Raw genomic sequence first — 25639 nt, 5'->3', positions numbered from 1 at the left:
TTCCGACTGAGCCAGCCAGGTGCCTCATTTTCTATATTAAGATAAAAAGAAGACTTGGTTCCTGCCTTCATGGAATGTACAGACACTAAGAGACATTTCTCTGTTCTTAGTGCAGTGACTCAAACTTTTTTTGACTTCCAACTCACAGGAAGAAACTCATCTTGTCACACACACATGCACACACCTAACAGTTTCACAAAATAAAACTTAACCTTACTAAGTATGATGTACGGAGATATTTCATTTTCCTTCCTATTCTATTCTGTTCTAGTTCATTCATTGAAAAAAAATAAGTCAAACCCATAAAAGTGATTTCATGACTTCCCCAATGGATCATGACTTATGGTTTGAAGAACGCTGTCCTAGGATCCCCTGGGCTTCCCTTAGCTTTGCAGTTAGCCAGTTACATAGAAATTATCTCTTTGTAGGTCTATGAAAACTTCTAGGGCAAAAATTATTTTATACATTTTATACCCTTGATGCTAAGCACACAGCCTCATTCCAAATAAATATTTACTTAGCTGCATAATGTTATCAGCTTTAAAAAGAAAAAGAGTAATAAATCTGTCCTCACCTTAAGAAAAACAAAAACAAAACAAACAACAAGCAAAACAAGAGCAACTTTACTATCTGAGTGGCCTGGAATGCCACCAACCCGGACTCGCTCACAGTAACCTACACCCACATCCTGGCTGAGCGCTAAGGAGGCCGATAGGCTACTTTTTCACCAGACTTCACACCACATCCCATGAAGATGGGCTCTAACACACCTTTCCTCTTCTCCTTCTTCTTTTTAAGTGAGAATAAGGTGCAAAATCGCTTGCTTCTTGGACTGATTTTAAAACACCTATGCACATCTGATGGAGGGTCTATGGATTGCAAAGGTTATGACTGACACAGCAGTAGCCCCTCACCCCTGAGGTGAGCATTTTGGCAAAAGGGGCAGGAAAGTTGCCTGGGGGGCAAAAGCAAACGGGAAAGGACAAACCGGAGGAAGAGGTGTGATGGACTGCAGAGTCTAATTTTTTTTTTTTTTTAAACTAAATGTGAGATACATAGCAGAAAAAGAATTGATTCTCTTCCTTGCTGAGAACAGGTATCTCTCCCAACAGTGAAGAGTCATTCCCCTCACGAGGAGAAAGGATCCTGTTTAAGGCTCTGACCTCCACTGAAGGACAGTGTTGAGATTGGCATCAACACACAAAGAGAAGAAAGCAGAGCCTGAAACAGGCCTCAGGGCTCCCCTTACCCGGTCAGACCATGACACCCAGGGCATGAAGAGGCTGAAATCGACTGAATCTAAAATCCCTGGAACTAGTTTAGAAAAGTTCCCCAAGCATGTGAAGCCAGATTTCAGTACCAAGATCAAGTCCAATTCCTCTGTCTGCCCGAGAGAGAGGTAGGGGAGAGGGTAGCACAGCAGAGTTCCAAAACAGGTCAGTGCCGAGCCCCAGATGACCTGAATCTTAGACCAGACTCCAAATGCTATTGTGAAGTGTGGCAGGTTCATTCACTGAGAAACCAAGGTAGGCAAGCGTGCCAGGTCTGGCCAGAAGCTCGTAAAGGCCACTGGCTACCTGTGAACAGCTAGAGGCAAATATCAGGCCTCAGAGAAGAGACTAGCCCAGGTACACCTGAGTCACCTGGCTCCCGGCCCCCCACTCAAGACTGGAGGGAAGGGTGGACCCATGCAGCTACGGTCAGGGCTGGCTCAGAAATTGGGCCAGGTGGGAGTCTGCAGGTGGGAGAGACTGCAAGACTCAACTATAAAGATTGAAGACAAGCTGCAGAAGAAACAAGGCCAAGGCTGACCCATTAAGGCCAAAGACAAAAAGCATATCCCTTGTGCTTAATCCATGCAAAACACATGTGCCTACTCATCTGCTTCTTTCATCATCTTTGTGTCACAGATCAGAAAGCATGGGCCATATGTCAAGGGCATCTAGCCACCTTACTGACCAGGACCCTCAAATGCAGTGTAATTGAGGGCAGGTAATCTTCTTGAGCCCTAGATTCCTAATCTTCAAATTGCAGATAGTAACTCTGATCCAGAGGGTGATAGGATAGTCAAATGAAGTAATACCAAGAGACGTTTAAGTACTATCTAAATATAAGGTACACATTCTAACTCTTAGCTCTTGCCACTCACTTCTATGTGCAAATAGCTGATTCAAGGGACTATTTCCTGGGAGACAGAAGTGCCTGGCAATTATGAGCATGGGCTTAAGTAATCAGACCTCGGGACAAATCTTGCCTCGTCTGTCACTTATTAGCTGACTCTGGGTAAGTCATCTAAACTATGAATTTTAAACTGTAAAAATGGAGATAAGGAGTGTCTTCCTCCCAGGACTGTAGTAAGAACTGAGTAAGATGAAGCATAAAGGCCTTCACCTCCTATCTGGTACATGGCAAGCCCCCAATGGACCATGGCTACTATCTTCATAATTCTTCTCAAAATGCTCCAAGACGCCTGAGCAACAGAACTGGGGAACACCTGACCAGTTCTCCAAAACCAGGAGAAAGGTGCCCTTGAGCCCCCAGCTCTAAGCACTTACATCAATAAGGTCGGACAGGTCGTGGATGTAGTACTTGAAGACAGATGCATTGGTTGCCTCCAGAGCCAGTAAGTACTCATTCCGGGCTTTAATGGCCTTCAACTTATTCTCTGTGTACTTGGCTTGGCGCTGAAAAGGGAACAGAAGTTCAGTTCTACTTTTTTTTTAAAAGGGGAGATTGTGCTCTAAAAGATGAAAGTACAGTACATTCGAGAACCACAATTGTGCTGCTACTCCCTGTGCGCGTCTGCCTTAAATTGGGTTCTAATTCTGTTTAATGAGATTCAAGGGCATAATGTAGATCAATCCAGGAAAGGTTAATGAGGTTCCCTACTTTCGATGCATGTCCCACTTTGGTTCTACCCACAAACACTGTTCTCCATCCTTGTACCGCCACCCGAAAGAAGGTGTCACTACATCTGCCCCTGAATACGGGACATCTGATGCCAAGCCCTGGGTCTGCAGTCCCTCTCCCAGGCTTGGGAAAGGTTTCTATTGTTTCTGATGAACCTGCTACAGGTGAAAAACTTGGAGCCCCCATGCCCACGTTCTTCCAGTACCTAGAATTTCTTCCAGGGCAGACAGCAAAGACTCACTTCTGGCCATTAGGCACTAAAGGAATGAGTCTCTTTGTTCTGCTCTCCATAGCACCTACTGGAAAACTCCTATCAATCCTGACTTCCACAGTGCTCCTCCCCAGCCCCTCAAGATGCTGAAGCATCCATACCTTCTCCTTCATCTTCTCAATCTTCTTCACTGAGCTCCTCCGGACATGCTTCTCTTCAATGCGGACATTGGACGAGGAGTCAGGGGAGCGTGGGGTCTGCCGGTCTTCCTGCTTTACCGATTTTCCAAATTGCTTCTCCTCCTGCTTCTCTGCCTCCTTTAGCTTGCTCTGAGCACTGATGCTGTCGGCATTGTACATGTGATAGGTCTTCATGACCTGCAAGACACCCCCCGCCCCCGCCCCCAGAGGTCAAGCCAATAGGGTCAATTCTCTGCTTTACAGACTACCAGATTCAGCTGGACCTGTCCCACGTGAAGCACTATCTTCATGCCCTTAAGGGAAAACTTCTTAAGTGTTTGGTTCAGCCAACACTGCATATTAAAGACCACCCCAAAGCACAGGAAAGCAGCATTTGAACGGAGCCAATATGACTTATTCTTAAAATGACTTCACGTCTTCCATCATGCATTATTTACTTCTATTTATCAACACTTGTAAGCATGACTCTTTTATACCGGCTAAGTAATTTCTATCGCTCAGCCAGAGTACACAAGGTTAGGAACCCTGAGGAGCCCAGCACAGCCTGCGGAGTAGTCGATACATTTTGGACCTTTCAGATACAAAACGGGGAAGAAGAAAGGCTCCAAAAGCTCTTTCTACTGCCCTAGCATTCTAGGGGTCCGTCTGGCCCGCTTCACGCGGATCGAACACCCTCTCTCCTGGGAACTAACTAGAACAGCAGTGGCAGTAACAACAGTAGCTGTTTCTTGAGCATGTAGTATATGCTTGGCTTTGTGCCAAGTGCTACCCAGGCAATTTCTCATTTCATCCTTACAGCAGCCCTGGGATCTAGAAAACGACCTGATGAAGACTGTTAGCCCACACAACAATTCACGTTAAGAGCCTAAGAAGGAATAAAACCCACATCAGGTGAAACTAGAGTTGCCATGGGAAGGAAGTAGTGTTCAAGGAGAAAAAGACAATTCTCAAATTTCCCACCAAAGCCACTGTCTGAGAGTCCAATCTCTTTTCTTAACGAGGAGGCCGGGCAGCCTAGAACTTGTGTGTGTTTCCTCCCAAACACACTTCCAACCACAAGGTGCCTGCTCTTCCCTCCATTTCCACACAGGGAGCCTCTAGCTTCTGTCTGGGAATCAAAAATGCTGATTACAACTAAGCGAGCTGAAGTTCAAGAGTGCTTACATTTTAATGTCGTGCAGTATCTTTGAGAGGGAGAGAGTGTGGGAGTTGGGTGCATGTGGGGGGGGGCAGGGTGCAGACTGAACAACAGAGGGAAGTAAGGCATAATATTGATAACAATCTCCACCACTTACTTAGTACGTGCTGTGTGTCAGAGGTTTTATGCGGGTCGCCTCAATGAATCCTCACAACTCCTCTATAGAAGACATGTGATTATCTCCACTTTTAAAGATGGGGAAACTGAGGCTCAACGAGATTAAACTATCCTACCCAACATCACATAGCTAGTACATGGCAGAATCAGGATTCAAACCTAGGTTTGTCAGACCACAAAGTCCACATTCTGAGCCACTAAGCACCAGTTCTTCCTCTGAATAGGACCACAGCTGGGCTAGTTGGGAGGAAAGGTTAGGTTTAGTCAAGACCGGTTTGAAAAGAGGAACTAGTTTTATTAATGGCTTTGTGGTCCTAACCAGGGGGCTAATCTGGAGACATTTTTTACTGTCACAACTTGGAAGCTTGCTCCTGGCATCGAGTGGGTAGAAGCCAGGGAGGCTGCTAACCACCCAGTGCACAAGACAGCCCCCACCACAAAGCTGTCTACCCAAAATGTCCATGGTGCTGAAGATGAGAAATCCTGGAAGGACCTTATGGGTGTACTCATCCCTTAGGATCAGCGAGAGGTGGTGGAAAGAATAAAGAATATTGGGACATCGACAAAATCAAAGTTCATTAGAGTTTAAACATCTTATTTTGGATACAGAACGCTTTAAATCAGCTTCACCTTATTTTCAACCTGACATCATTTCCCATAAGTATACGATCAACTCTGTACATTCTCTACACTGGAGAAATGATATTTAATAACTGGTAGCATTAAAAACCTTTCTAAGTAATTAGAAAGGGTCCTCCAGATTCCAGGGTGACTCAGAAGTGAGGAAGAGGCATCTGTTTTCCAGGCTGAAGAAGGGTATTTGGGAGACTACTTTTTCTTTCTTTTCACCTGAATATGGATTCAAAAGCTTGAACGAAGAGTTATAAAAATGATGATTATTAAGAAAGTGATTTTCCATTTCATGAAGATGCATAATAGATAAAGAAACACTATGAATGAATATGAGACAAAAAAGGACTCAAAGGAATAATGCAAAGAAGACAACAACGAAGTAATAAAAATTAGTGATTTATATTGCTCCTTTCCACTAAAGAACTCTCTTTAAAAAAGTAAAACACTACCTTGTCTAAGAAACTATGAATTCCTAAGGGTAAGCACCACTTCTTCTTTTGTGTTTTCTTCCCTTCTCCACAGTTGGGAAATGTGTCATGTCCACAGTTGGTAATTCTACAATCAATGTGGTTGCCCAAATGACTTAGTGACAACAAATCTCTCCTCTGTGAAAATACGGAAGAAGTATCGCTAGTATCCTTCAGCTCAAGGAAAAACTGAGGTATCCAGATGCCAAAACTTAAATAAGTGATGCCAAAACAACTGGAAAAATAGGAAAGTCAAGACAGAACTTGCAGAGAGATATATATATATATATAGATATATATATATATATATAGTGAGGGAAATATAAACTAGGGGAAAAACTCAGGAGTCTAAATTCTCAGTTCTACAAAGAGAATTCACTTTACTTCAAAAAAGGAAATCTTAATTCATGCCATTAGCTCTGCTCTATCCCCAAGCCACACTAAAATAATAGAAAAGAGTTTTTATTATTATTATTATTTCTTAGATATAAACTGAAGAAAAACAGAATGAAAGCAGCACATAAAAAGCAGGGAGGCAAGTAGTGAATTATCTACCAAACCCTAAACCAAAAGAAGGCAGAGCCAAGAAGCAACCAGACTTACATCACAGAAGCCCTAAGAGGAACTGGTGGCAGTGGGATGAAGGTGGAGCTAAAACAAGAGAAACTACTGAAAGCCTAAGAATTGTTGGACGACCAGATCCCATCCCCGCCCCCTCCACAGTGGAGGACTAGAGGCATAGTCTCTTCTAGAGGACCTATGGATTGGGGACAGTGGGGCTCAGCTGAGGATAGGGGTACTGAACTTAATATAGGAAGATCAACAGAAAGTTCTATACTGAATGTTGTGATGGCCCTGGCCTCTTCACAACTCAGGCCCCAGACATAGGCAGGAGGTCAGAAGAGCCTTGCCTGCGGAATCTGACTAGCCAAGATAAAAGACCTAGAAGTACTGATATCAGGGCTTCCCCAAGGAAACACCAGTCAGACCACCCTACAGTCAAGACCACAGTTGGCACAGAACTTCCAACCAGCTTTTCAATGCCTCACTTTAAAATATGAAAAGGCAGCTAAAGGTTACCAAACATTTAAGGAAAATATCTGATATGAAAGGCCAAGACCAAAACAAGCAATTTAGACGGAATAGAAAGTGTACAGAAAGAAGAAAACTTCAAAAGCAATCAATAATATCCCTAGAGAGATCAATGAAAAATGCAAAGACATTGAATCATGAAACAAGAACAGAAAACAACGAAAAAGGAACATTTAGAGAACAATAAAAGAGCTCTTGGCAATTAAGATTCAATTCAAATCTCTCTCTAAGGAGCCTGACTTCATGCCCTTCCTCTGGGAAGACATGTAAATGTTATCACCTCATACTTTACTTGCTGTTCTACTTTTCTGTCTCTTCTATTAAAACTAAATGCCTTGAGTTCAGAGACACGTCTTACTTGTCTTTGTAGCCCTGGTGCCTAGGGCCGGAGACAAACAGGCAGGCAAAGCGGGGTGACTACACACTGACGCTGTCTCAAGGGAGCAGGTACTAAATACCAGCCTACAGTAGCCCCGTCAGCAGACAGCTGCTGTGCCCAATCAAGGAGCCATATATCCAGGGGGAGTACGGGACCATAAAACCACACCCCAGCATTGCAACACCTCTTCTTTCTTTCTCAATTCTAGGGCTTACTTGACTGTTCCTACTTAGCCAATCCATGTGGCTTCTGTGCCCCCACAGACTCTCCTTCCTGTAGGTACTTGCTGGGCTTTCTCAGATACAAACTCTGAGTACAACTGAGGCAGAGAATGCCAGAGGTCTTTGGGAAGCAGCGTGCTCCAACTTCAAAGGCATTCCTGGATCACCAGCTGGAAAATGAAAACCACTTATGCCATGGCCTACCAACTAGCCAGCTCATTATGGGGGGAAAAACACATGGAGGAGAATGCTCATGAGGGTTGCTCTCTGAATGGCAGCTGGGGGAAGCAGCCCCTGGCACAGAATGCCAAATCAGGAAAATCAAAGGTCCTTCAGGCAGAAAAGAGGAAGGTACAGAGGGGCAGCTGGCCACATATGGTGTGAATCTGGGCCTCTTGCCCGAAGGCATCTTCATTCGGGAACATGGAGGCTCTGCCCCTTGGATCATCAAGATTCAAAAGTACTTACATTATCAACCCTTGGGTAATCAGTCTCCCAAAAAGAAATATTTTGAGCATTAGGGGAGACACAAGCTAAGGAGAACACTGAACATGGTGGGTTCCTTATATCCTTGGCTTCCTTTATTCCATCGCACAGATAACTTCTATTGTCCACAGGGTCACTGAAGCAAGAGGCCCTTTTGCCTTCCCAGAAAGCAATAAGGTGAAAGCTCCTTATAAAAAGATCTCCCTTGTTCTCTTCTTAACTTCTCTGAGAGAGAGGAGGAGAGAGGACATTCAGCAAGTAGCTTCCCAAAGCCAGCATATAATAGTGCCAGGTTCCTGCTTGCTGAAACCACTGTCCAGTGTAGAATGACCAGTTGTCCTGGCTTACCAAAGGACTTTCCTAGGTGTAGCACTCAGAGTCTCATGTGCCCCCAAAACCCTTCAGTTCTAGGCAAACTGGGATAGTCAGCCACCCCCATGCCATGGTGCCTTACTGAGACCAGTCCTACACTCATCTCACCCTACAGAAGAAACAAGTCAATTCTATCCTCTGAACTAGATTCTAATGGCCTATAGAATCTGCAAACTCACTTGACCCTTAACTACTGTCAGATATTTTAGGAAGTGTGACTGGAGATACCAGTACATGAAGTTGTGGGGAGACCTGGGTCAAATTAAATTTGTATTTTGGCCTTGGACAAATTAAAAGAGTGTGTATCCAGGGATAAAAGATACAGCAACAGGAATATACTCAGTGGTATTGTAATAGCATTGTATGGTGACGAATGGTAGGTGGGCTCGTGAGCACAGCATAATGTAGAGACTTGTTGAATCACTATGTTGTGTGCCTGAAACCATCATAACACTGTGTGTCAACGACACAACAATAAAACAGAACAAAAATAAAAATAAAAAGAGGGTCTACCCATTCACCTCCTGGCAGGGGACTCCATGCCCAGCCAATTCTCAGTTTGCATACGCCAGCAGGAAGATTTCATGCTCTGCGTCAGCAGGAAAGCACTGGCCGATGTTGGACTGCCTGAAGACTGCAGTCCGACTCGCCAGTTCAGCCCTCTTCAAACCAGAGCAGCAAGTTCCAGTTTTCTTCCTCACTCCCGCACAAGCTATACCCTCTCACTTACTGATTTTTTTAAAAATCATAGCATAATAGGAGATCTCGGGCTCTGAGCAAAGCTAACAGATCCCTAGGAGCTGTTCTTTTGTCGCTACCTCAAGTCCCACAGCAAAAGTGGCAAACTGGGTTTGAGCTGGTTTGGGGTTTGCTGGTTATCCCTTCTACTCCTCCCCAGAAAGAGCAAATAGCAGAGGCCTGCGATGCTTACGGGGAAAATAAAAGGATTCATATAATGGCTTCATGTGTCATAGTCTATCTTGGTGAATTCTTTGCCAGGAAAAGGGAGTAGTAGCTCTTCTTGGTGCCTAGAAGATGCTCTAAAAATAAAGTGCAGACGTAAAGCATAAAAAGACAACAGGGTTCAGGGAAAACGCATCTAGTCTGTAAACGGTTCACATCAACACGCTTCTATTTTTATAAAAAGCCTTAACTGCACTTGAAAGAAATGAAAGTTTGGGAGTTGAACCAAAGAGTACCATCTATCTACTTGGCTTCAGAGCAGAAGAGTCACAGGGCAGAAAGTCCAAACAAACGAGCGTCACTGGAGACCAGTCTGACGACTACTCTACCCTATTTACTTGCTTAATAGTTGCCATGACAAAAGAGCCACACCTAGGCTTTTGGATCAAGAACATGGAATTCTCTGATCCCAAATGCCTGTGATGCATGTCACCACTGCCTGTCTTCCTGTGAAGAAAGAAAGAGAGAGAGGGAAGGAAGGAAGAAAAGAAGGAAAGAAGGAAGGAAGGGAGGGAGGGAGGAAGGGAGGGAGGGAGGAAGGAAAGAAATGCAGTGAATAAACAAGTAAACACAGGAAATCAATTTCACCACCAGAACAGGATGGGAAACCCTAGAGAATGACACAAAGGCCGGGCACAGCCCCGCTGAAGACGGGGGCCCTGAAAGGCTTTAGCTAACAACTGAAATAGTCTCTGTACGGCAGCAGGAATTTCCTCGATGTGCATATGTGTTTTAATTATAATTAACAAAACCTGGCTGGGTAGAAAACCACCACCACCACCTCCTTCCAGTGCATGAAAAAACATGCATCAGTCATGGGCATCACGTGCCTCAAGCGCCAGCCATTTCAAAACAGATTGTATTTTCTTCTCCAAACCTGAAGCCTGCCTCTTCACTGAGGTTCGGCCTTTTAAAAACCCAGGGAGAGGGGCGCCTGGGTGGCTCAGTTGGTTAAGCAACTGCCTTCGGCTCAGGTCATGATCCCGGAGTCCCGGGGTCGAGTCCCGCGTCAGGCTCCCTGCTCAGCAGGGAGTCTGCTTCTCCCTCTGACCCTCCTCCCTCTCATGCTCTCTGTCTCTCATTCTCTCTCTCGCAAATAAATAAAATCTTAAAAAAAAAAATTTTTAAAAACCCAGGGAGTCGATGCCAAGCTCTCTCTGCCTGAATTGGCCCCTTCGGTCAGGGGCATTTAGGACTTTGTGCTTCCCTCTAGGGTACCCGCTCTTGTCGCAAACCCGTAGATCAATCCAAGAACTGATGTGAAACCTTGAACATTAAGTCCTTCCTGGCAGGCACATATTAATGGTGCAATGCAGATTTGAAAATAAGAGTGTGAAGAAAAGAAATGGGTGGAGTCACCCCCAATGGGGACCATGCACTGTCCTCAACCTCAGCTCAGTTCTGTTGCTGATGTGACTACGGCCACAAGCTGCCAAATGCTGCTTCCCTCTGCTTGTTAAAGGGCCAGGCACCCATCTGATTTACCGAGTAGAGCTCATTCAGGACCTTCATCAAATCATCTTGGAGCTGCTGGCCGACTTCTTTACTCTGCAAGGAAAGAGGAATGGAGGTTAATCGGGAAACAGAAGGGGGGAGGAGGGGGCGACGAAGGCAAGAGTAGCATTGGCTCTATAACTAGCAGACTCAATTAAGGCCCATTATTTAATCCAGCAAATCAGATAAGCACTCCGATCAGACCCAATTATGGTCAGATTACTCAAAGAGTTTTAATAAAATGAAATGTGCCCCTTCTATAGCCTAGCTCAGGCAATCGGGTGGAGGGCAAACGGGTGTAGGCTTTGATTTTTCCACTGGTCCCCGAAGAGCAGGCTGGAAAGCCACATCCTACCTAGCAACTGTTGTTAGGCGGAGTAGGCTTTCTTGGACACTTGCACTTGAGCCTTCTTGAGAATTGTGGAGGAAAGTCAGACGTGGATTAGGATGCCATAGAAAGAAGAACATAAACATCCAAGGACTTCAAAGTACCACACCAAATAGGAACCTCCAAGCAGAAAGGAGGTATAAAGGTCTTACTTGATTTCTTTCTGCCCCAAACTCCCAGGGCAGTGGTACCCCAATAATGACTGGTTTGGAGATTAGCTAATGTTCCCGGCTTCGGATAATACATGTGAAGGGGTCTCCAACCTGTTAATCCTAAGCAGTAGTGGCTCTCGGGTTCTTTGCTGCTACCACCCAGGGCTGGCATCTAACTACACAGACGGAACAGTAGAAATAAAGAAGAATGAAGAAGCAGGAAGGAGAAAAGAGTCGCACCTTCTATACTGAGTGTTTTATGCCAAGCCCAAGAGAGCAGGGGATAAAACTGACTGGCATCACTGGGTCATCGAGAGGGGAAGCCCCCGTTTTATCTTCCGCTAGCTCCTTCTAGTTCTTTCCTACCTGTCAGATACCAACAATGCCCTTCTACCAGAAGGTGGAATACTACCCCGGCACAGCTCTGCTCCCAGGGGAAGAAGGAAAGAGGTCTCACATGTCAGAAACATAATCATTTACGATCCTGCTTTATTCAAGATGTATGACTTTGAAACTATTTTTTTTCTGATTACAAAAGGAATATACGTTTATTGTAATTCATAAGAAACCAGAAAAAGAAAAACAAACAAACCAAAAAACAAAAAACCCAAGAAAACTGTAGAAAACATCCCAAAAGAAAAAGTAACTTTTAATTCCTACCACTAAGAAATCACCACTCGACACTTTATCTCGTATGTGATGTGATTTTCCCATGTGATTTTCATGAAATTGGGGTTGCATTATACACACTGTAACTTACTCACTTAAACAAATGTTTGTGAACAGTTCCCTCCATATTATTCTTCTAGAACATTATGAAAGATGATATTGCTGTAGCTCCTATTCTTGCACATCTACTTTGTTTACAAATTTTTATGATAAAACATGCTGTATTAAATTACTTGGTCTATCACCTATGCACACACCTTTCCCCATTTTCTCCTAGAAGTCACATTGCTGAGTCAAAGACTATTCATTTATGCCATTAACTTGTCCTTGAGAAAAACTGTACCAATGAAAAATACCACCAGAAGCCTAGAAGCATGTTGAGTCACTTTTTCTCTTGATGATTCAGCATGATACCCTCTGCAGCCCACTAGCTGTAGTGAGCCTGAACTTCTTCTTGTTTTCCATGTTCCTCAGGCATTTTCCTTCTCTTAAATGCTTTGCCTTTTTCTCTTACGGAATTAATTATGGAACACAACATCTGTGTGACCTTTGTTGTGCGGAGACAGGACTTTTTACACCTGGTAGTGTGGAAGTGGGTGGGAGGAGCCCTGAAGGGGCAATCACACAAGTCTCCTATCCCTGGCTCCTCCACCATCAAGAAGATTAACTTTGAACAGCTCGATTCTTCTCTCTGGGCCTCTGTTTTCTTTTCCATAAAATGAAAGGCTAACACATTCCTCAGGCCCCTCCTAACCTCTGGCATTCTATGATTCTTCATGATATTCTGCCTGGCTTCTTGAGTCCATATTAGATGCAACCACCACCCACTTCAGTGTACAGTTGGTTGGCTTCACTTCCCAAAGTAGCAGATAATGAGTAAGTTCTCCTCGGGGACCGAGATGCCCTACAAAATAGATGGCTTCAGGGTATCTTGCCAGTCTTAAATTTACCGTTCCCAAATGTCTCTCATTCAATGCCCTCAACCACTGGAAGAAGCCACAAGAGGAAATGCTTTTCATCTAGAGTCTCACATACCAGCTTCTCCTTCCCATCATGAGGAGAGCTGAGCTCCACTGAAGCAGCAGAGATCTAAGGAGGTGAAGTGAGGCAAAATGACTCACCAGCCAGCCCCAGAGTCAGCAACAAGGCCAGGAAGTGACCACGAGTATCACTTCCAAGTGCCCTGCCCTCCGGCCTCCAGGTCAACTCCCCTGCCAGCCTCCCATCCTCCCTTCCCACCTCCTTGTGTTTAAATGGCGGAGGTTCCAGGAGAAGGCTCCCATTCCTCTACCCTGTTGCTTACCCAGGACTTAAATAACTTAGCCGCAGGAGGAGGGGGGAGGGGAAGGGAGGAGGAGAAAAAGCATAACCAATAAAAAAGCAATTAAGCCCAGGCAGATGTTTCCTTTCGTGTACCGATTAGCTGGAAAAGGACCGACTCAACTATTATCCCTGTTTATTTGAACAGGCTGCTGAAGCGATTCTGACTTACGGCTCCCTGTGGCTGAGGCCTGGGCTGGGAACACATGTGAGGCTCTCCCAGCTACAGCGCCCCCACGAAGCCCCCAGCAAACAGGAACAAGGCTGCCACCGGGAGAGAGGCAGGAAATGGCCAGGGCCTCCCTCTCCTTTCATAGATGCTAAAAGGCTACCGTTTCTCTAGTTCAGAAACCTTAACTGTGCGTCTCTGGGGGCAAGCGCGGCCCAGCAAGCCAGGAAGGGCTTCCGTGCAGTCCACTCTGCCTTCCAGAGCTGTCAGAGCTGCGAGGCTATAAGGGGGCCCCGCCCAAAAACAAAAGGGACATTTAATCCTGGGAACAACAAAACCTGATGAGGCCGAGTCCCTGACAATGAAGTCTGCAGGGCCTTTCCGTTCCCTGTTAAAAAAAAAAAAAAAGCAGTGGGTTTTCTAGGCAGGGAAGAAAAAGAGAATTTACAGAGCAGGCTTTGTGCACTATCACACAGCCTGCATCTCTTTTCTTTAAAATTTCTTGGAAGAGAATGAGTCATCTAAACATTGCAGGAAACCAAATAGAAGTCGAGGGAAAAAATTACTTTGGGCAAAGTTTTTCTCTTAAATGTTTGCATAGTACTCTTTGCCTGGAAAAAAAAAAAAAAAGATGCCTAAATTTAGAGTAGAGATGTGGCACAGTGAACAATGCCGGGTCTCTGGGATAGGAAGTGCAATGGTGTCTTAGGCAGGGATCTTCTCTTTTGCAGCTCCCCACAACCGCGTGGCCACAGTGTGGTGCCCCGGAGTGGGGGGCCCACTCTGCCGGCCGCCGAGGCGGGGCTGAGCCCCAATCCCAAGGCAGTGAGATCGCTATGGCCCTTGCCAGCCGTGCATTTATAACAGAGTGGGCCGGGAATTCTCCTTTCCCCACGGAGAGCTGCACCGGACGGCAGGAATGGAAACGCACAGCCTCGTTTCCCGCACCCTGCCAAAGCCTCCTCCCGCTAAGGAAGGCCAGGCACCCAGAGGCCGCGGGGGCTGCGCTGCCGGGTCCCCGGCTGGCCCCTCTTCTCTGGATGACTCCCTCTCCTGAGCTCCGACGGCCGGTCTGTCGGCATTTCCCAAAGAACACAGATGACGCAAGGGTTTTAAAACCAGCCTTTGTCAGGGAGATCGCCTTTTAACTTACCCTCGAGTGATTTTGCTCAGCACTGGAGGGGTGGGTGGGCTTCTGTTTACGGGCTCTTTGTACTACGACACCGTAGTACTGGACACGCACAAAATGACCCCGTCTGTGTGAAAGGGAGAGGAAGGCCTGCCCCTGCCCTGTGGCGAGAGCTACTCTCAGCGCCGTCCCAAGGCTTAGCGGGTCAACAGGTAGAACGGTGGGTCACTTAGCTCCCTGCCCACGAGCCCGTGCTAGCAGTTTTCCAAAAAAGAATCCAATTTTCAAGGGCACGGATCTCCCTCCACCAGTGCCAGCACCTCCCCCCACCCCAAAGAGACTCCTGAGACCAACTGTTAAAAAAATCCTGTTGAAAACTGAATTTACGGGCGCCTGGGTGGCTCAGTTGGTTGGGCATCTGCCTTGGGCTCCGGGTCGTGGGCCTGGGGTCCTGGGATCGAGTCCCGCGTGGGGCTCCCTGCGGGGTGGGGAGTCTGTTCTCTCTCCCTCTGCCTGCCGCTCCCCCTGCTTGTGCTCTCTCTCTCTCTCTCAAATAAATAAATAAGTTTAAAAATAATAAAATAAAGTAAAACTGAATTTACATGTACAGGTTTCTGAGGAAAGGGACGCGAAGCCTCTATGAAGCTCTGGCAGCAGGAGAAGTGCCACCAGATACAGAGCGACAGCTGCAGGGACACTCATCCGGCACTTCAAAGAGGCCACGTTTCGCGAGCTGGAGCTTTGCCTGCAGCGCTTTTTGGTGGGGAGGACAGGGGGAAAAGGAGTGGGTGTTTGGCAGCAGGGCCGGTGCTAGCGGATGGCAGACACTGTGTCTGGCCCTTCCCCAACCCACCTCAGCCCATCAAAACAAGTGGCACCGTGTGAAGTGGCAGGGGTGCGCGGGTGGTGACCCTGCAGGTCAGAGCTCAGACATGACTTCTAGATGTCCCCTCGGCCACATCACTTGTGTATACACAGAAGGACTCTTCCTAGTCAGCATGCACTCATTAGGATACCATGTGATGGCTCTAGGAAGGCTGTGTTCCACTTACAACTTCATACTCTGGGGAGCCCCAAGCTAGGATAAAATACAAATATACTGAACTGCAAAACTTTTATAGAGAGGTAGGCTGGGAGCTGCCATGAGAGGGACGCCTAAAGTGCTTTTACCTTCTAAAGACAGGGGAGAATGGGATTTCAAAATGTACATTTTTTTAAAATTGCAATCCAGTATATTATGGTGTGTCTACAATAAAACTACTTAATACTCGCAGTGCATTCTGCTATTTCCTACTCTTTTCTCTTCTCTTCTATTTTTTTTTAATGTTAGTCATAACTCACTAGGTTCACTTTACAACTCATTAATGAGTCATTATGCACAGGTTTAAAAAGACTGGGTACGCTGAAGTTGTGGAATTAATAAAGAAAATAGTGGGTTAGGGACTGGAGCCCACCAACTAAGACAGATGCTAAATGACTTACCTTCTCAAGGTGGGGGATCAGATGTTTGGAAGCAGGTTCAACTCCTAGATCTTGGCAAGGGGGAAATGCTGGATTTCAAGGAGTGAGCAATAAGGAGTCTGCTGGCAAATATTTACAGAACGCCTAGTATGTGTCAAGCACTTGTGGTTTGACTGGGAATATAGCAGTATACAAAATAGTTTAAAATTTACAAATCACTGAGAAAGATGACTTTAATCTGATGTCCGAACCTAACAGAACACAACTCTTCCAGTCTCAAAAGCCTTACTAGAAAAGGAATGTCCTAAGCTAGCTTTCTATTCGAGATCAATTTTTTTTTTTCTATCTCGGCCAAGAAGATTCCATACTTTAACCTGACCCCAGAGCAAGTTAGATGGTGAACCTAGCATGCCAAAAACAGAAATCCGACTTCAAAAAAATCTAGGTATTCTACAACATACCCTTTTTCTTTGAATTTGCCTTTCTAAGTGAGACTAGATATTTCAGGTTATAATGACGTTGCTTCAGTATAAGCGACTCCCCAAGTAGGCACATGACACTTTTAAAGAATCTCTTGAGCTTGTCAGCACTGTAAAAACTAATCTCACCAGTAGCTCCTTCACTCAGAAGTGAATGGGTATAGTTAAGCGCTCCTGGTGATAGGAGTCATAACTTAAAAGAAAATGTCTGAAACCGGATGCAGTCTGAGACCCAAATTACCTGTCTCAGAATTCACCTTCTAACACAATTGGTTTCTCAAGTAGATTCTTGTTTAATTATCTGAATTACTTAGCCTAAACAACAAAACAAACAGATTATAACTTTTTTTTTAAATTTATTATTTGAGAGAGAGAGAGATTGAGAGAACGAGTGAGAGGAGGGACAGAGGGAGAAGCAGACACCCCGTGGAGCAGGGAGCCCGACATGGGACTTGATCCCAGCAGCCTGACATCACGACCTGAGCCAAAGGCAGACATTAACGGACTGAGCCACCCAGGTGCCCCAGATTATAACTTTTAAAGCCCCTTTCTGTCTCCCACGGTGCCCAGCCCACTGCTTTGTGCACAGGAGCCGTGAAGTAATCAGTTGTTGAATCAACTAGATCAAATTTTAGTTTAGACTTAAACACTGTGCTTTCACCTAACCACAAGAATAAAACAACATAGTTGCCTTCTCTGCATCTAGATTCTTCAAAGTGGAAACTGCATCAGAAGTTGCCCACATAAACTCCCTCAGGTTACAGTTCACAGATGAGCCCCAAACGGTGAAATGACTTTTCCAAGGTCAAACAGCTGAAGAGGCACCCAGCCTAGGACCACCTGCAGTACTGGAGGAGGGTGAAGAGACACGCAGGCTCTGGATGGAGCAGGATTTGAATCCTGTTTCCACTACCTGATCACATGACCTCGGGTAAATTATTCAACTGCTCCATGCCTTAGTTTTCCACATCTGCAAAATAGGGTAATAGTGAGATAATAATCCATGTAAAGTCCTTGAAACAGAATGTGGCACCTAGTACGCTCAATAACTGTTAGGTACTATTGTATTAGCATCTAGCCCCTTTAACACCCACTTGAGTGCTCTCTCCACACTGTGCTCCTCCGTCTGCGCCCTCACAACACATTAATGATCATGTTAGGTGGAACTGGGAAGGTCCCAGAAGCTGATCGCCGGGCAGGATTGCAGCTAACTCCCTCCGATGGAAGGGCTCTATCAACCCACAGGGAAGCAGAATCTTTGCTTTTCCTTATGCCCCCTGCTGTACAATCTATTCTCCTCCTCAGTTTCAGTAAGAACCAAAGTAATAATGACTCCATAAGAAATAATGCAGTTTTCCCAAGGGGGGGAAAAAAGTAGGTGTTTAGCAGAAAGGAGGAAATTGGGAGTGGAGGGGGGTGGTGTAGAAGGAAAATGAGGATACAATTACTTTCTATCCCTTCAGAAAGATTAAAAAGAAAAAAATCCTTCTCAACTGCACAACTGGGACTGCGTTCAGTTGGGGTCATAAATTAAATGTCCAAAGGTAGGAGCTCCCTACTGCCTGGGTCAAAAAAGTCAGACTGTCCGTTACCAAGTTCTGGTTTAATGAAATCCAGGGGCTTTCTCCTCTAGGGCACTTGTTTCTGAAAGCCATTTCCTTAAGGCTTTTCCACAAGTTCCACAATGTATGAATAGCCAGACTTGATAACCACAGTAATGCTAGGGGCCCTGGGAGAAAATCCATTCAATGGCATGACCATGAACTCTGTGGATTCAGCTCCTACCTTCCATGGATGGATGTTCACTCTGCTCTGTTACAAGTAACCAGAACCTCTTGCCATGGAAACACATAATTCAGACAAGACTGAGTCCCACTGGACTGGGGCCGGGCCAGGGATGGGGCCAGGCGCTAGGAAGAAGCCGAAGGCCCTCTCTGCTCTCGCGGGACCTCAGATGGCACAGACTAAAACGCAGTCTTGTGACAACCTAAACCTGAATGTTCCTCTCTGGTTGTTTCCATCTCTTAGAAGGACCCAGTCTAATGCTAAGAAAATAAGCTGAAAGCAACATCCTTTAAAAGGAAGGAGGCAACCAAGTCTGAGGCTTCATTTCTTAAATCACCACTGTGATCCTTTTCTTGGCACATTTCCATCTTTAAGTCTTCTGGATAATGATGTTAGCAGGAGTGTAATAATGTCTTCAGGCTCTGATCTCGAGTGCTAAAGCATTTCTTGAGGTCATACTGAAGATCTCCCAGGCAGGACACTAAAGGCATAGAAATGGTGTCTAGGTAACTGTGGTGCCCTGGGTAGACCAGGACACAGGGGACAAAAGACACAAAGGCAAACAGGTAACATGAGAGCACAAATCTCTCAGCAACTGTAAAATGAATGCTGGAGAAAAAACAATCAATTGCTTGGAACTAGGCAAGAAGGGGCGGGGGGGGAGGAGAGCCAGAATGATAAGGTGCTTGCAAGCATATGCCCTCCCACAATAAGGAATTCCAGGAGCTGGGGGATGGGAAGAATGCCTGTGTGGCTCCCAGATGGCTGGGGAAAGGCTGGAAGAACACAAGTTAATAGAGCTCATCTGAAAGTTGGCAGCGTGAACACCAAGAGGAGGGCGGCCTGGTAGGAAGTAAAACAGTCAGCAGCACCCATACAGGAAATGCCTGGGGCACCGGGAGAATCGCTGATTAAATACTTTGAGAAAGAGGAACCCAGCAGCAAAGCCAATTCATTGAAGGATCTGTGTAGTTTGAGTACTTTTGGAGTTGCCTTAGAATCCCACTGTCGAGAGAGGAGAAGAGGCTCCTGGAGGTTCAATTGTGGAGAGACCATTTTCTTGACACTCCAGGTGCCAGAGCTGGACCCAAGAGTTGCCTAAAGCCAACCCCAGAAGACAAGTAGAGCTCTTTGTTGGCAGAGGACTAGAATGCACTTCCTTGGGGCTAGAGTGGAGACCTGGGTTAGGACAACTCTCTTCCGATACGGAGGGGAGTATGCAACCTTTTGTCTTTGTCAGCACTTTGTCCACACTGCCACTCCCATCCGACATGGTCCCCATACGGTTAAAAAAAATCTATATCCTTGGAAGAGGGCACCTTCCTTCTTGCCAGTACCTCATTCCCAATGAAAAATCATTTAACTCTGAGAAGGAAAATGTCCAGAGTTTGAAACTGGCAATTTCCAATCTCCAGCTCTGATTTTTCACCTTAGTGCTTCGATTTTTCCTCTTTGATTCAGGCTTTATAAATGCTCCAAGTACACTTGAAAAGAATGTGTATCTGCCTGCAATTAGGCACTGTGCCCATAAATGTCATTTAGGCAGTTTAACTGTTTTTCAACTCTCTGTATCTTTACTGGATTTTTTTTTGGTCTAATTGTTTAATCATTCATCAAGACAGGTGTATTATTAAATCTCCCATTGGGGTTGATGATTTGTCTGTTCCTTCTTTTAATTCTGTCCGTTTTTGACTTACGTATTTTAATGTTATGTTATTAAGTATATACTACTTCCTGGTAACTAAACTCCAATTATTATAAAATGTCTCCTTTTATCTCTAATAATACTTTTTGAATTAAAATCTACTTGGTCTGATCTTATCAAGCTTTCTTTTCCCATCATTCTGCTTTAAATCTTTCTATATGCTTATATTTAAGGCATGTGTCTTCTCTTATAAGCAACATATACTTTGGTTTTATTTAAAATCTGTTTGACAATCTACCTTTTAATTTTACATGAGTCAATTTATCCTTATAATTACTGATACATTCAAATCCACCAGCCGGCTATATGCCATTTGTTCTCCTTGTCTCTATAGCCTCCTTTCCTCTTATTTTTTATCTTCTTTTTCTCTTCCATTTTAAAAAATTCAGTGAAAGTCACTGTTTTAGCATATTTTGTGTGTTTTGTGAAATCCACCACAATTAAGACACAGGACAGTTCCGTCATCGACCAAAAAAATTCTCTCGTGCTGCCCCCCTCCACAGTCAAACTCTTCCACCCCTGACCCCTGGAAGCCACTGCTGCGTTCCATGTCCCAACAGTTTTGCCTTTACCAGAATCGTCCTTATCTTCTTTGGGGCCATTTCTTATTAATTGAGTTTCCTCCTCTCTTAGATTGGTAGAGATGCTATTTCTCTACTGGTAACCCTAACTAAATTACAGTATATATGCTTGACTTGCCAAAGTCTAATATAAATTAATATTCTTACCGCTTTTTGCACAATACTATTAAACCTATTTCCCCATCCCCATCTAGAGATAGACTCTATTGCTGCCATTTTCATTAATTTTATATATGCTTAACAGCTCATATGAAATTATTATTTTTTTAACAGTCACTATTCTTTTAGGTGAACACTATTTCTTTTCCTGCGTCTCGAGGCTTCTATCTGGGATCATTTTCTTTCTGTGTAAAGAATAACATTTAGTATTCCTTTTAGTGCAGGGCTGCTGGTGATAAATTCTCATTTTTTCTTGCCTGAAAAAGGCTAGTTCACCTTCATTTTTGAAAGATACTTCTTTCAGCTTTTCATTCCATTGTCTCCTGTCTTCCACTATTTCTGTTGAGAACTCAGCTGTCAACCTTGTTGTTGTTCCTTTGAAGGTAATATATGCCTTTTTTTTTTTTTCTATCTCTAGCTGTCTTAAAGATTTTGATTCTCTCTGTCATGGTTTTCAGCAATTTTACTATAATGTGCCCACATGTAATTTTCTTTGTTTATCCTACATGGGGTTCATAATGCTTCTTAAACCTGCAACTTGAGGTCTTTCTTTAGTTTGGACAATTTGCCACCATTATCTCTTCAAATATTGTTTCTACCCATTCTCTCTATTCTCCTCTTCTGGAACTTCACGTGTATGTATGTTAGGCCTGTTCACCATATCCCAAAAGTCTTCTATGCTCGTTTTTGTATTTTCCATCCTTTTACCTCTCTAAGCTTCAGTAGATCTATTTTTTCTGACCTACCTTTCAGTCATTAATTCTGTATTCTTTGTCTAATTCTCTATTCTTTGTCTAATCTGTTCAATCCATGCATTGAGTTCTTTATTTTAGTTACTATATATTTTCAGTACTAAAATTTCTGCTTCAGTTTTCCTTTCTTTAAATAGAGATAAAATTCACATACCATAGAATTCACCATTTTAAAGTACACAATTAAAAAATAAATAAAGTGTACAATTCAGTGGTTTTTAGTATATTCAGAAGGTTGTGCAATAATCACCACTAATTCCAGAACATTTCATCACCCCAAAAAGAAACCTCATACCTATTAGTATTAACTCCCAACACCACCACCCTTTCCCCTCAGCTCCTGGTAACCACTAATCTACTTTCTGTCTCTATGGGTTTGCCCATTTTGGATATTTCCTATCAAATGGAATCATACAATATGTGGCTGACTTCTTTCACCTAGCATACTGTTTTCAAGGTCCATCCATGCTGTATCAGTATTTATTTCCTTTTTGTGGCTGAGAAATATTCCATTGAATGGATACGCCACATTTTTTTAATCCATTAATCTGCTGGTGAATATTTGGATTGTTTTCATTTTGGGGTGATTATGAATAATGCCACTATAAACATTCATATACAAGTTTTTCAGTGAGCCTGTTTTCAATTCTCTTGGGTATATATGTAGGAAAATAGAATTGCTGGGTCATAGGGTAACTCCACGTTATGTTTTTGCATAAGTTTTGCTTACATTTTTGAGGAACTGCCAAATTATTTTTCACAGCATCTGCACTATTTAACAATCCCACTAGCAATGTATGAGGGTTCCAACAACTCTACATCCTTGCCAACACTTGTCCTTTTCTTATTTTTCTTTAATTATAGCCATCCCAGTGGGTATGAAGTGCTATTTCACTGCGGTTTTGATTTGCAGTTCCCTAATGACTAACAATGTTGAGCATCTTCACCTGTTTACTGGCCATTTGTATACCTTCTTTGCAAGACTTTCACCTTTTGCAAAATTGGGTTGTTTGTCTTCTTGTTGTTGAGTTCTAAGAGTTCCTCATATATTCTGAATACTAGATCCTTATCAGATACATGATTTGAAAATATTTTCTCTGAGTCTATAGGTTGTCTTTTTAATCTTTTTGACTGTGTCTTTTGAAGCACAGAAGTTTAAAATTTTGATGAAGTTCAATTCATGTATTTTTTTCTTTTATTGCTTGTGTTTGGTGTCATATCTAAGAAAAGTTACCTAACCACCAAGGTCACAAAAGATTTATGCCTGTTTTCTGCTTTATATCTAAGAAATGGTACCTAATCCAAGGTCAAAGATTTATGCCTGTTTTCTTCTAAGAGTTTAAGCTCTTACAGTTACATCTTTGATCCATTTTCAGTTGATTCTAAAAATTTCCGGGTTTTGGTTATTATTTGATTTCATAAATGTATTAAACATAGTTAACTTAAAAGTCTGTCTGAAAACCATTGCATGGATCTCCTGTGGGTATATTGTTTTTCTTAGAAGCTACATACAAAACAATGAGTGGCAACTGTTAGGCCCAGGATGATAGTATCTTCCATTAGAGAGGATTTAAATTTGCTTCTAGCCACTACTATCCTAGATCACCTTAATCCAATTAGAGATTAAGATAATTTGAAGCTAGGCTTGAGTCCTGTGAGACTGCTAAAGTCTATTTCTGGTTCACCCTTACTTCTAAGCTGTAGACCTGTGGGGTCCTAAAGCCTGGAGAAGTTTACCAGGGCTCCCCCTCCTTGGCCTTGTATTCCAGTGTTTGTCCTGTTAGCCCTACAAGGCTGTTAAAAGCTCTGCTAGGCTTCTTGGCCCTCAGGGATCTTTTCTAGAATAGTAGATGCCTCCTGGGGAAAAACAGCTCCAAAGGAGCATAAGGTTGGTCTGATTTACCTAAACTGCCATTTCTAGAAGTACAACCCAAAGTCTAAACTTTGAAGACAGGGATTATTTTATGTTTATATGTAGCCCTCACCAGGACCAGGGCAATACTGGATACCTAACAAGTACTGAAATATGTTTTGTATGAAAGAATGAATGGATATTGGCTTACATGAAGGCTTACCACATTTACGTTTTAAAGATTTTTTTTTTTTTTTTTTATTTGACAGAGACACAGCGAGAGAGGGAACACAAGCAGGGGGAGTGGGAGAGGGAGAAGCAGGCTTCCCGCAGAGCAGGGAGCCCGATGCGGGACTCGATCCCAGGACCCCGGGACCATGACCTGAGCCGAAGGCAGTCGCTTAACCAACTGAGCCACCCAGGCGCCCACACATTTATGTTTTAAAATTATTCATTTCCCAGGACATGGTGACCAAAATATTCTGGTAAAACAAAAGAGAAGCAAACCTGAGGCTTTAAATATGGTTCCTCATTACTTCCTTAGGGGCTTTTCAAAAACCACGGTCCGTCAACGGGCAGGAGGGGGCTGAATCTACCTCACATGAAGGGAATCTAAAAAAAATTAGCTGTAGTGATTCAGAACCCAGATTCAAATCTCAGGCATTCTCTGATGACCCAGAGTCCACAAAATGGAGGAACTTCACATGAAGTTCTAAAAATGAGCACACGTAATGGGCCATTTGGGGGTTCCGGGAAGGTTTGGCCATCTAGTTCCTGGGACATACATGACAATGTCACCTTCACCAGCTATCCCAAATTCCTTAACACCACACTGGCCTCTTCTATGTGACACCAGCATAAAAATAGAAAGAAGTAATCATTGATTTCCAATTCTCTCTCCAATAAGTGGCCATAGGCTGCTGATTCTTCCTTCATGACACATCTGACGTTTGTCTCCTTTACATCCCTCTTGGCACCGCTTCCGCTGCCCCCGGATTAGAGGCCCGGTCTTTCTGAACAGCAGCTCTATTACATCATTTTCCTATGAACAAACCTTCCACCTTACCCAAATGCTCTCCAGAATAAAGTTCAAACTCCTCTGTTGGAGGAGGGCTCTTTTCAGCTTTGTTTCGACTACTTTCCTCACAAATACTCTGATTTAGCCAAACTATTGTACTGGCCACCCTCTGAAGAGTTCTCCTCATTCCTGTGCTCTCTTTTGTCCTGAAGCCAGTTCCTTCCACATGGAAAATCCTTCCACCCTGCTCTCCCTGCCCCACCCCCGACAATCGTAAACACCTTCTTTTTCCATCTCGAATTACAAAATCCTTTTCATTCACTAAACACCCAGCTCAAATGTCACCTCTCTGCTTTCTGCATGAAAAGCATTTAGGACCATGCCTGGCACGGGGTAAATCTTCAACACAACTTTTTTTAAAAGGGCGCCTGGGTGGCTCAGTCGGTTAAGCATCTGCCTTCAGCTCAGGTCATGATCCCAGGGTCCTAAGATCGAGCCCCACATCGGGTTCCCTGCTCGGCAGGGAGCCTGCTTCTCCCTCTCCCTGCCGCTCCTCCTGCTTGTGCTCACTCTCACTCTCTCTCTGTCAAATAAAAACATAAAATCTTAATAAAAAAAAAAGCGAGTGTGTGGTTGCAGGGGAGGAGCAATATAATTTTCAATCAATGATCATATGGAAATTACATACCTATTTTTTTAATTAAATTGTGCCCTACACCTTGCACTACATATAAAAACTGGTTTCGGGGCGCATGGGTGGCTCAGTTGGTTAAGCGACTGCCTTCGGCTCAGGTCATGATCCCACATCGGACTCCCTGCTCAGCGGGGAGTCTGCTTCTCCCTCTGACCCTCCCCCCTCTCATGCTCTCTCTCTCTCATTCCCTCTCTCTCAAATAAATAAATAAAATCTTTAAAAAAAAAAAAACTGGTTTCATGGGGATGGCTTTAGACCATGATGTGAAAGACAAAACTATGATTTTTAGAAGATAATACAATGGAATAATATCTTCAAGATCTTAGGGTAGAAAAGGCTTTCTTCGACATGGTAGAAAAGCACTGATCATAAAAGAAAATAGGTGCAACCACACTAAAATTAAGAACTTTTACTAACCAATAGGAAATATTAAAAAAAAATAGATAAGTCACAGTGTAGGAGAATATATGTTTAACACATATAATCAGTAAAATGACTAATATTCAGGATAGGTACTTCACTAAAGAATATATCTAACATGGTCAGGAAAAATAAGAAAAGGCCCTCAAACTCAGTAATCAGA

General features: G+C 43.9%; 1 protein-coding gene and 1 long non-coding RNA gene across 13 annotated transcripts in view; one reads left to right on the top strand and one right to left on the bottom strand.

The window, feature by feature from the left end:
- The window catches only part of LOC145722356 (uncharacterized), a 285608-nt gene extending 278063 nt beyond the window's left edge, over positions 1-7545 (top strand). The window contains exon 4 of the long non-coding RNA XR_014146569.1: positions 7536-7545. This is a non-coding gene — a long non-coding RNA (uncharacterized LOC145722356). The remainder of the gene's footprint in view (positions 1-7535) is intronic.
- Positions 1-25639, bottom strand: part of SRGAP2 (SLIT-ROBO Rho GTPase activating protein 2) — a 226719-nt gene that overhangs the window by 64816 nt on the left and 136264 nt on the right. For all 12 annotated transcript variants that reach the window (XR_014146567.1, XM_081825140.1, XM_081825144.1 and 9 more), the window contains exons 5-7: positions 10735-10797; positions 3283-3498; positions 2556-2684 (exon numbers count right to left, since the gene is read on the bottom strand). Coding sequence is in view for 11 of the 12 variants with exons in the window: in XM_081825140.1 (XP_081681266.1) it covers positions 2556-2684; positions 3283-3498; positions 10735-10797 (408 nt within the window). In the remaining variant the exon portion in view is untranslated. The remainder of the gene's footprint in view (positions 1-2555; positions 2685-3282; positions 3499-10734; positions 10798-25639) is intronic.

This window comes from Leptonychotes weddellii, chromosome 6 (genome assembly GCF_054177405.1).
Source record: "Leptonychotes weddellii isolate Sample4059 chromosome 6, ASM5417740v2, whole genome shotgun sequence".
In the NCBI taxonomy this organism is placed as follows: domain Eukaryota; kingdom Metazoa; phylum Chordata; class Mammalia; order Carnivora; family Phocidae; genus Leptonychotes; species Leptonychotes weddellii.
This window is presented reverse-complemented; position numbering and strand designations above follow the sequence as displayed.